The sequence below is a fragment of the Rhagoletis zephyria genome, unplaced genomic scaffold (assembly GCF_001687245.7).
Source record: "Rhagoletis zephyria isolate East Lansing unplaced genomic scaffold, Rhagoletis_zephyria_1.1 Rzeph_scaffold_00377, whole genome shotgun sequence".
Classification (NCBI taxonomy): Eukaryota; Metazoa; Arthropoda; class Insecta; order Diptera; family Tephritidae; genus Rhagoletis; species Rhagoletis zephyria.
In genome coordinates, this window is record NW_016157461.1 from 268,954 (window position 1) to 281,233 (window position 12,280).

At 32.6% G+C, this 12,280-nt stretch overlaps 1 protein-coding gene across 1 annotated transcript; it reads left to right on the top strand.

Moving 5' to 3' along the window:
* The first annotated feature begins 2,316 nt into the window (after window positions 1-2,316).
* On the top strand, window positions 2,317-5,608 carry LOC108359358 (uncharacterized). Its single transcript, XM_017611189.1, has 4 exons — window positions 2,317-2,985; window positions 3,049-3,271; window positions 3,338-3,404; window positions 5,584-5,608. Exons 1-4 carry the CDS (start codon window positions 2,317-2,319, stop codon window positions 5,606-5,608), a joined length of 984 nt encoding a protein of 327 aa, XP_017466678.1.
* The last annotated feature ends 6,672 nt before the right edge of the window (window positions 5,609-12,280 follow it).

The window sequence follows — 12,280 nt, forward strand, 5'->3', positions numbered from 1 at the left end:
CAGTGTTCGCTCCTGAGGGGCATCGGCGTTTAAAAATCGAACATTAGATGTATTTCTCTAATTCGAACGAGAAGAGCTGTTTCTATTATTTGCCGAACGATTGCTTGTGCTATTTCTGTAATTATTTTGTCTATTGTTAGAATTGTTACTTCTGTTGTTGTAATTATTGTGATTATAGTGCCTTGTGTCATTGCAATTATTGTGCCTATTTGTATTGCCGCTATTAAATTTGGAACTATTGTTATGATAGCGTAGTTGCTGTGCCCTCTAAAACCTCCTCGAAAACTATTTGGTTTGTTTGCCCGTGACTTAAAAGATAACACCTGCCGCTCTTTGCCTTCATTATTGTGTTCTACAATGAGTTTTGCGACTACATCTTTTGAATCTGTAAAGGTGGTCGTAGCTAAAATAGATTCTACTAGCTCTGAACGACTGTTCAGCCTGCAAACGTTTACCGTCTGCTCTATTGTTAACTCATAGGCTTTCGCTTGAGTCATAACCTCAATAATTTAAGGTCGCTCTAATGCATCAGATAATTCTTCTACTCATTTCACAAAATCGGAATAATTGTTATTTGTAATACGTAATGACGCGATTTTGCCAGAGACCACTTTGGAATTATCTGGTTTGATTCTGCTGCGTAGCGCAACTTTTATTTGATCAACGGAAATTATTTGACTGGGAAAAACCTCACGCGCTTTGCCTTCGAGTTTAGACCTTAAAAATGCTATAAATGTTGTAGTTAAACTTTCATCCGACAATTCTTCTATTAAATTGATTTTGTCAATGAATGAGTCGAGTGATAGTGGGTCACCATTATAGTTTTCTCGGATTATAGATACACACAAGCTAATAAAAGATTTCTTTTGCTCAGGTGTTTCCATTTTTATGCCGTTTGGATATGCAATAAAATTAATATTTGGTAAACAAATCGTTACGCAAGGCGTTTCTTCAATTTGTAAAAAATCTTTAAATGAATTCAAAAAACAACTTCTGGTGTGCCAGTTGAACAAGCGTCAGCAAAGGCGTCGTCGGAATCTACTTCAGAATTTAAAATATCTTCTTTTATAAGAATTGAAAAATCTTCGGGTACTAAAACTTTACACCCAATTTTTTTAAAACACTGAAGTAGTTTTTCTTTGCACCGCGGTAAACTTTTAATTATAGAAGCTGGCTTGTTTCCTTGTTGTTCCGAATTAATTGATTCAATTAAAATATTGTTGTAAGTTTCTATTAAAGATTTTTTATATTCGTGAACTTTTTCCTGATTTGTTGAAAGTGGACGACTTTGAAAAACACGCTTGGTAACTTTTGAAAATTTTGCTTGTAAATCTTTGAATACAAGTTCAACATCTGATATCTGGCAAACACATAAAGCAAAAGATCTATAGAAATTTATCGAACAGTTATATTATTGAGAAAAAAAAATTATTTGAATAAAATTGTAAAATTTTAAATTTTGTTGGCACGGCATAGAAAACTGAGGAAAACGCTTATTAATAATTATAATCGTTGCAATATTTTACTATATTTCAAACGGAATATTTCGAAGTGGTAAAATTCCACTTCATCAAATCTGCGGTGCTCTAGAATTTGTAGTATAATAAGCAGGGAACGGATTTTATGGAAATTGCCTTTTTTTCTGCTAAAGAGATAGAGTATATTCGATCAAGAATGTCCACGATTTATCTTTCCCTGATTCCATATATACCCATTTGATGCTGCCTTTTTTTGCCTTTTTTAAGATATTTGCCTTATTTTTTGCCTTTTTTAAGATATTTGCCTTTTTTTGCCTGTTTTAAGATATTTGCCTTTTTTTTGCCCTTTCTACCTTTAAAAAAGTGATTATAGCATTTACAATTTTTTTTTAAAGATTAAGAAATATACACATGCCCATATTCGAAAATTAGTATGTATAGAAAAACGCAGTGTGTAAGTAGTGAATACTTAAGCAAAAATAAATTTTGTAGTTTTCATGTCACTCTGTTGCGTGCTAAAATCTATCAACACAGTTGCTGATGTGCACAACTAACAACTGTTTTACTTCAATAGAGTTTGCCAGCCGTTATTTGAAACAAAAAGTTATTCAGTGTAAAAACTAAAAAAGCAATGCCGAAGTCTAAAATTACCAAGAGTTTAAAAATTCACACTCTGATTGCCGAGTTTGGTTCGGATGTATTTTGTACTGATGGGACCGTTTTATTTTGCAATATTTGTTCAGTAAAAGTTAATCACGAAAAAAAATATTATATTCAGCAGCATATTAAAAGTGAAAAACATATAAAAGGATTACAAATAAAGAAAAACAAGACCCAAATGATAGCACCATTTGTGGAAAAGAATGTATTTTACGCAGATATTACTAAAATGATGATTGCATGCGGAATTCCACTTTATAAATTGAAGAGTGTGGAATTCAAATCATTCTTTGAAAAATACGTTCAGGAATCCCTTCCCGATGAATCAACTCTTAGAAAAAATTACGTGAAGGATTGTTACGAGTCCGTTTTGGAGAAAATTCGTTTAGAAATAGGAGAAAGCCCCATCTTTGTGTCCATCGATGAAACTACAGATAAGGCAGGCCGCAGTGTAACCAACGTTATTGTTGGACCGTTGCGTGAAAGCGGACGCGGCTATCTCTTGACGGTGGAGGTGTTGGATAAGGTGAACTCATCAACAATCGCAACACTGTTTGACGATTCTATGCACATTTTCAACATTCAACGTGAAAAAGTGTTGGTATTTGTGACTGATGCAGCACCCTACATGAAGAAAAGTGCGTCATCATTGAAGCTGCTTTATCCTAATATGATTCATATCACCTGCGTCGCACATGGCGTACACCGGGTCTGCGAATCTCTACGCTCGAAGTACTCAGATGTTGACGTCTTAATTTCAAACTTAAAAAAAGTTTTCTTGAAAAGCCCATTCAGGGTGGCAGTTTTCAAAGAAATGGAACCCAATCTTCCTCTGCCTCCTCAGCCGGTATGTCAAGATAAATTGCTATTGTTGTTAATTTTAATTATAATTATTTGTAAATTTATACAGGTGATAACTCGATGGGGCACATGGCTAATTGCAGCCGTATATTATGCCGAAAACTATGATTCCATCAAAAGAATAATTGACCAAATAACGGACGATGCAGCATGTGTCAGATTCTCGAAGCAATTGTTGAGCAAAAAATCGGTTCAGGGGAATTTGATATATATAAAATGCAATTTTGGTTTTCTTTTAGAGGAAAAAGTTTTCGAACGTCTACAGAAAACAGGTTGTGGAAAAACCAAATTCTCAGTAAAAAATTAATAATTCACATACACTTTTTATGTAATTGTAGGAACTCCAGTTGGTGAGGTATTAAATATTTTGGATAACATTGAGAAGCGGCTTATAGAAGCGCAGGGGCCTATTGCCAAATTGGTGTTGGAAAAATTCAAAGCCGTTTTCTCAGCTAACTTAGGCTTGGAGACAATAAGGGGTGTGGATAAAATTGTTAAGGGCGAGGCAAACGCCCTTATTCCTGATAATATGAACGTTTCAAACGTTCCATATTTAAATTGGGCGCCACTTGTATCAACTTACGTCGAGCGCACATTTAGTACATTCAAGGCTTTTCTTCGCGAAAATCGAATGAAAATGCTGCCAGAAAACTTCAAAATGCATCTTGTGGTTCAATGTTACTACAACTATACAGATTAAAGTTTTATGAGTTAAAAACTCGAAATGATAAAATAGTCAAAGATTCAAAGTACAAATTTTTCATATAATGAAATTAGTTCATAGTTTTTCTCTTTTTACTTGTAATATAAACATTTCTAAAATAAATGTAATTTTTGATTGTTCTTCGTATTTTCTGTCTTTTTTAGTGCCTTATTTTGCTTTTTTTGCAATACCTTTTTCTTGCCTTTTCTTGCCTTTTTCGATATTTTGTTTTGCCTTTTTTTGCCTTTTTTGCACTACCTAGTGCCCTTTCCTGCCTTTTTCGCTATTTTATTTTGCCTTTTCCGTCCTATTTCGTTATTTTATTTTGCCTTTTTTATAGGTTTTTAGGTCCTAAAAATCCGTTCCCTGATAGTAAGTATGGTATAGGCGAAAATGCGTATTAAATTTTTATCGAATATTTGCGAAGAAAAATTAATGAAATTCCAAAATATGACTCCTGCCTAATGTTGCAAAGAATCGAGGAAAAATTTTTGTAAAAACTTTAAATTGTTGAAAAGTTACGTTTCAAAAAAAATATTAAATTTGTACATCACTGTACCACTGAAGCTGAAATTCCAAATTGAAAAACAGTAACATATACATATGTATTATTCAATCAGTCAAATTTTAAAGTGTTGAATATAATCTTAGAAATTTCTGTATGTAATATAAATACAAGTAATATAAATGTATGTATGAAATACAAGAAAGTACAGTAGGTCTTTAAAATTTTGTTTGAGAATGCAATCCAAAGTTTCAGAAAATATTTAAGTAGTAAAAATTTTTAGAAAAGTTTTAAAGGAAAACTGAATTTAAGAAAAATGATGGTGGTGTTTCACATATGTATAGTACATCATACAACAAAGCTGCAAACTGCTACTCACTGCTGTTGACTCGTTGATGTTGTTGTTGCTGCCATATCGCGCCACGGCTCAGCGATAGTTATGGTGGTTCTGCATACCGCTATGTAACGATGTTACCCTTCAGTGGCAGCTTAGCTGCGTGGCGTGGTTTCACACGCCGTTATATAGCGTTTGTTACAGTGCAGTGGACGCCGCACATAGGGGTATTTGAACGATTTAGGCGGCCTAAAACCAATTTGACAAAATTTTGGAGAAAACTTAAAAAATTAGTCACTTTCGATACAGAACATTCCAAATAACATTTCTTAGTCCCCCTCACTTTTCTAACTTCCACAGCGAACGCTCACCGTTGACCGGAAACATAATATTCTAACACTGCTTATACAGCGTGGCGACGAATAACTGTTACCCAGGTTTGTTGAGAAATAAAAGAGTCCTTTATAGATTTTGCGAAAAAAGTAGTTTATTGTTAATTTTCCACAGACTTTGCTTTAGTTGTATTAGTTAGTTTTTAAATTTTAATCCTTATTTACATTTACCAGCAGTGCAAACTTTGACTTGACACGCAGGTCCTCGTCAGTTAATTTATTCATTATCTTCTGTAAGCATAGGCAAATTTTCTCTATTTTGAGTCCCCTATACTCGCCCTTTCGTCCAACATAAGGCCTCATACTTAAAAATCGAATAGACTCGGCACTGGTGACTAGGACGGCCATTCATTCGACCAACCTTTCACAGTTTTTTTCTTTTTTGTATTTTTTTGTACAAAGCCCAAGAAAAAATACACCGGAAAAAGACTTGCGTGCCAAATGAACTTTTCTTTCAAAGTTTACACTGTTGGCAAATGTAGATAAGGATCAAAATTTAAAAACTAACTAATACAACTATTGTAAAATCTGTGGAAAATGAACAATAAAATACTTTTTTCGGAAAATCTATAAAGGGTCCTTTTATTTCTCAAAAAAACCTGGGTAACAGTTATTCGTCTCAACGCTGTAAATACATTTTCGCTTTCTAGAAAGATCGTGACGGTTTTAACTTAGTATTTTGATTTCTGCATTGTATTCTTAAAAAATAGTGATGGATCCGCATACAGAAGGAAATAATGCATTTAAGGGTAAATTTTTTTAAATCATTTTATTGAGCAAGAGTTCAATTTAAATGTAATGGAAATAGCGGTTTTCAACGAGTATTTTTTTGTTAATTGTTGTGAATATTAAGGAATTTGTTGTATACCTGGGAGAGATCGCGCTATTATTATTTGTTCAATTGAAATCCTGGAAATTTGGCTAATAGAGTGTGAAAAGACTGCCCGCAGAAAATTGCAGATAAGTGGCATTTCTTAACTTAGAAAAAGTATTAAGGAAAAATCTAAAAACGCAACTAGTATATAGTACCACTACTTTAGATCTATTTTAACACTAAAATTAATGAATTTGAGGCCGCTTAACTAGAATATGAATCCAATTAATTTAAAAAATAAATAGTTTTCGAGATATTAGCAAAAGTCATGTTTTCTAGGGCCTTTTGGACCTGTTGCTAAAAATCTGCGGGAATGTAGGGCGAACCCAACTATGTAATATACTGCGGAATAAACATTTGTTCTCCTTTACATTGGTGTTATGTGATAATTAAAGAAATAGTTTTGGGTATACAAGATTTTAAATTTAGATAAATGTCAATTTGGATAAATCTACGATATTTCATTAAATATTGTATGCAAATTGTTAAAAATTAGTATGTAAAATACAATTTTGGAACAAAATAGGATTATTATTAAATTTTTAGAAAATGGGTGTGGCCCTGCCCACTTAAGATGAAATGCTATATCTCAGTATCCGCTTCACTAGCCCGTACCAAACTCGTTATGAGCCTTGCTTAGGCTGTATCTAACATAACTACTAAAAATTCTTGAAATCAGGCGATAACCCACTTACTTCCCATATAATGATAATTTACAGAAACGCGAAAACTGCGATAAATCAATAACTACTGAAGCTAATTCACTCAAAATCGATTCTTGAAATAACGCCTTAGCATTAAATAAAATTATTATAATTTTTTGGATAAAGGGCGTGGCGCCGCGTACTTTTGACTGCAAATGTATTTTTCGGTAACCGATTTATCAATTTGTACCAAACTCGTTGCATTTAATAACCTTGGTATGGAAAAGCAATTCGTTGAAAATACGAACACTCCGATATTTAAGTAATTGAGGACGCTAATTTACTCTAAGTTAATACTTACAAAATTCTCTTAACAATAAATAAGACAGTTATTATTACAAAAATTTAGTCTTATTACATTGGGTGCGTTCGAGCTACGTAATAATTACCGCAATATTGCAGACATGTTGCTGATGCTCAACTGAAACTTTTCCAAAATGTAACAGAAAGTGTGCAGTAAAAATTTTTATATTGCTTTTGATTTGCCAATGATTGTCAATTGATTTGTTCGCCCAAATTTTTGCGTAGAACGTGATACTCTTTCATAAAAAAGTAACACTGCCGCATTAATTGCACCTCGAATACACCCATTTCTTACCTATACTGTAATACATATTTGAATTATTAATTACTTTAATTAAAGTTAAATTTGATTTTTTAAACTCTGGGAGGTTCCTTAGAGATAAAGCCTTTTAAACCCATTTCAATTGATACCCTTATTGCAGCAATTCATTTAACTAATTGAACAAAATTTTTAACAGATGGCAACTGTGTTAATATTTTAACGTATATTCACTTTATTTTAAGCATTTACAATTCTGTATGTCAAAACACGTCTTTTCTACACATTTCGAGTTGAAATATTCATAAAAATAATTTTGGCCGCATAAATCGGCTAAATACCCCTATGTGCGCCGTTATATAGCGTTTGTTACGGTGCAGTGGTGGTTTGGCGTAACTTTTGTGGTACAGCACCTTCAATAAATTTTAGCTTAGTGTTTGCTAACTTTGCACTGTCTTTGAAAAATTCAAGTGTTTTTTTTTGTTTCCCACTAAAAGTTTTCTCTCACCTTCGCGAGTTTTCTTTAAATTTTAAAAGTTATATTCCACTGATACAACCAATTTTTACAACCAACCATTTATATAACCATTTTTTTATTTTTTATTTTTTTTTGTTTTGTAAATTGTTATTTATTTAAAAAAATTTGGTACAACCGATTTTGTTTTTGGTTTTGTTTTTAGTTACCGCCACCACTCTAATAAGCTTTGTCAAAAGTAAATTGAGTTCATTTTCGCTTTCATTTAACTTTTTTTGTCACATACATACCCTGCAAACCAAAGTTCCCGAAATCTTAAGGAAATCGTTAGGAGTATCTGATTTCTGTAACGATTTTTTTACGAATTTTCAAAGAAAATTATATGAAGGGGTTGACACGAACTCGTAAGAAATTTCTGTACGAAAAATAAAGAAAATTCTGGAAAAATTCTGAAAGATATTCTTCACATAGCAGCATTATTTTCGTTGCTTCACAGATTTTCTTCCGAAATTTCGTAAACGAATGGAAGTGTGCGTAATTTATTTCATTTTAGAAAATTCGGCAAAAAATCGAATTAAATCTTAAGGAATTCTTTAAAATTTCTTTACAATGCAGAATACTCTGAAAAAATGGTTTGCAGGGTATGTATGTACATATGCATGCTTAATTTTCTCATGTGTTTGTAATTTTTTTTTTGTTATCGCCACCACTGCATTTCGTAATTCATTTGGTTAGATTGCGCAGAATTCATTTTCATTTTTATTTTGTTTTGTTTTTTGAATGTTTTTTTTATTTTTTTGTAATTTTTTAAAATTTTCTTAAATTTTTCTTGTAGTAAACAATTTTTTTGCTGCTACCACCACCGATTTATGTTAGGAAATACATTTTTTTTTTCAAATAAAATTCAAACTCAATTTTATTTTATCTTTTTTTTGTTTTGTATTGTTGCTTCAAATTTTATTATGATTTTAAGCAAATTTTTGTTGGCTTGCCGTTTTTTTCTTTCGCACAAGGGCCGCCATTTTGCGGGACGGACCCACGGTCGCCATGTCAAGTGGTATTATTTCCACTTCAATTAAAACGAAGGGGCGTACCTGCTTAGTACCACGCGGAGCTCTGGTGCTCCGCCGGCGCGGCTGCCTGCCAACGCTCTCTTTCATGGGGCCCTAGCGCTCCCTCGGTAGGCAGTGCTGCTGCCTTGTTAAACTCGGAGCCCGACCAACGCCCGCTTAGTGCCGCTGACAACAAATCGCATACAATTAAAATTATATATTAAAGAAAACTGCTCGAGTTTAAACGACGCGCAATAATGCCGCCCATTTATTTTTCCTGTTTCACTTAAACCTAGCTGCTATCATACATACGTCAGAGTCGCATTTTAATATCGTAATTTTTTTAATAGATTAGCTTTAAGGCGAATTCATATAAGGTGATTTGTAGTAATTTGTAGGGTTGCAAATTGTATGCTTTCATCGCATTACATTATACTCAAAAAATGTGAAAAAGGTACTTACATTTATTCTTTATAAAAATTAAAATTACATTACTAAAATAAAATAAATAAGAACTCGTCACATTTGTTATCAAAATGGCCCACGTTTTGTATAAAAAGTAAAATTACATTAATAAAATTAATTTAAAGGTGAGTGCCCCAAAAGCACACGGTTCCGGATTTTCGCCCATATTTGTGGGATATCCTGGCTCCTTCCAGGTAGTTGGGTGCTACAAAATTCGCCGATATTTCGGCAATCAGCATCAATTACCATTTTTTAGAATATTATTCACTAGCTGATTCAGCCTATCCTTGTACTCATCATTTAATAACACGAAACGAACAATTGGGCTCAGCGCGTCTGTTTATTTGGAATTCTCAAGCAAATATTTCGACAACTCTACTACTGCAAGAGGAATGGAAAAACTTTCCAATTTTTCGAAGCATGCTGTATTCTACATAACTTGGCAAATGCAGAGGATCTCGATTTTATAATGCAACATCAGTCCGATCAAGTTGATCCGATTAACGAAAGTTCCATGAGGTCGAATGCTATTAGAGATTCCATATGCCGGGAGTTGCAATCGTAAATGGTCAAGCTTTTGTATATAACTACAGTGGGACTACAGATTGGGAACCGACATTTTAGCAAGTTTTGGCTAATTTCCTTTAGTTTAATGTTTATAGTTTTTTAACGAAAACCGTATAAATCCAAATTAAGGACTCCGTGTAGAACTTATGTAAATTTAGAAACAATTGTGGTATGCAGTTCTGCATTAAATTTTAGTACAATTAAGTGCAAGTTTTTCGGAAGAGAATTGTATAAAATTTTGATAGTTAAAACTGATTCTCACACTTGCTGAATCGCAAAATGAGAAGGGGCACACAATTTCCAAAATGTATTCAACAAAGTGTGATTGATTTTGACATTGCTCTCATAAGAAACAGGCTATAATGTCAAACTGAAATGAATTCTTAACCCATTTGATTTTTTTTTTCAAATTTGAATTTGTTTAAAAAAAGTTACACACAAATTTTTCCAGCAACAAATTTTCTTAATAAACGTGAAATTGTTAAGAGATAAACCGCCGAGGAGAGCAAGTAAGTACATTTAAAGTTGGGTAATAAGTAAATACGTTCGACTTTTCTTAAATATTTAAAGTAAGGAAGCCAAGACGAAATGGAGCAAAACGTTTGAACGGTGCGCTGTATGCAATAGAAGTCAGGAATATAGCGATGTTTTAAACCACCTAGTTGCGAGTTAAGACGGCAGCGATGTAGTGTTGTACTAGGAAAGTGATTTCATTTGTTGTCCGTCCGAGTCAAGCACTTTCAAACGAGCTCATTTATACCCATTTACATACTATTACGCATGGAAAAAATTTAATTTCAAAATTGTTAGAGTTAAGCTCTCATATAAAATTGGAAACAAATGTAAAATAATACTTATATAAGTGTCGAATAATGTTTAGGATAAAAAATTTAAATATAAAAATAAACGCTTAAAAGCATAAATCTCGGGCAATTAAAAACAAGAAAATTGCTAAAACGATTTTTTAAACAATTTGTTTTATTTTATTGACAAAATATATATATTCCAGGTCATGTAAGTAAAACAAAACTATAATCAAAATAAAAGCCTTGGTATCAGTGCTGACAAGATACATGCATAACTAAAGAGAGCCGCACTGAGTTGTCAATCACACCTTGTTTAATACACCTTGACAATTTCTACATTTGAAATTCATTCTCACACTTCCTGAATCACAAAATGAATAGTGTACACAATTTTCAGTGTTCACTTGAAAACTCATAGCTACAAAACCCAGCCCCTGTTCTCTTGGAAAATTTAACGATTTTGTCATGTACCAAAAAGGGGGCCAAATATTTATCAGTGCACAAAATATAACCATTCTCAATGTAATAGCTCAGTTATGCATACTTTGCACTGCACTGCATAGCATATAATTTTTACGTATAAATCAAAAAACAACAGACTTCTACACATGTAATGCTGTGCGCAGCGTTGCCATAAGTCAAGATTTGTCTTGAAAATTAAGATATTTTGCTGCTTTTTATTAAAAATCTTCAAAAAAAGATTATTTTAAAAGCTAAATTCTACACTGAAATTATCTTCAAAATGAAGATGAAATGAAAATGAAATACGTAAAAAGCTGAAAATTGTTATGGAACTTTGTCGATTTTTTTTAACTTTTGTACAAAGTTTGAAGTTTGTACTTATGGTTTTTGATAGATAACGAGCTATTCTTTCATAAAAAAGAACAAGTAATTTTTAAACAAAAAACACAAGCGACTTCAATTCTCATATCAAAATTGATCGTCAATTGATCGTCAATGGCAACACTGGCTGTGCGTTGGCTAACCGCTTACACGCAAAGCTTATTTAACAGATTCCTTATGTGACAACTCTCATGCAATGCCAAGTATGCATAACTGGGACATATGTATGTATGTACGTAGACATATAATGTTTTTACTTGCTTCACATTCCGCTTGTGTCGTTTATGTGACTCTTTAGTTAAAGTGGTGTCAAAAATTAAGCGGGGAAATCAATGGAAAAGTTCTTAGATGTAGTCTGTTGACATCAATAAGAATTTTAGTCGAAATGCAAATACATTTTGAATGAAATCTTTGCGCGATTTATAAGTATTCGAAACTATATGAGTCGATGTTCTACAGCAAAGTGAATATGTGATGGATTATGTACATTTTAAAAGCCTAATTTTTGCTAAGCATGTACTTATGTACATATGTATGTATGTATGTATGTAATTACTGAATGATTCTCGCAAAACCTTTTAGATAAGGGTGTTGATTCCCCAATACCAATATTCATGTAAGTAATATTTGATAACTGCTTTTTTACTAAATATTGTCATAATAAAGAAATCTATAAAAAAACTATTTACATCAAAAACGTGGTGTTGCAGTGAGACTCGATAAAATGTGTAATGGCATCAAGAATGTTACCACTCTACATACATACTTACATATGTATATAGTTTTTTGGAAGCAAATAACAGTTCTATTTTGATATACATATAGTGCATATGTACATATGTAAGTATAGGGACACGAATTTCTATATTATATCATATCGATACTTTGTGTATTCGATAGTGATATTTTTTACTCCATAGTTCTAAAACGATATTTTTCGGAATCGAGCAGCAAACCCTTGTATCGCATATAATGCTAAATTCCCGTTATGAAGTTTTC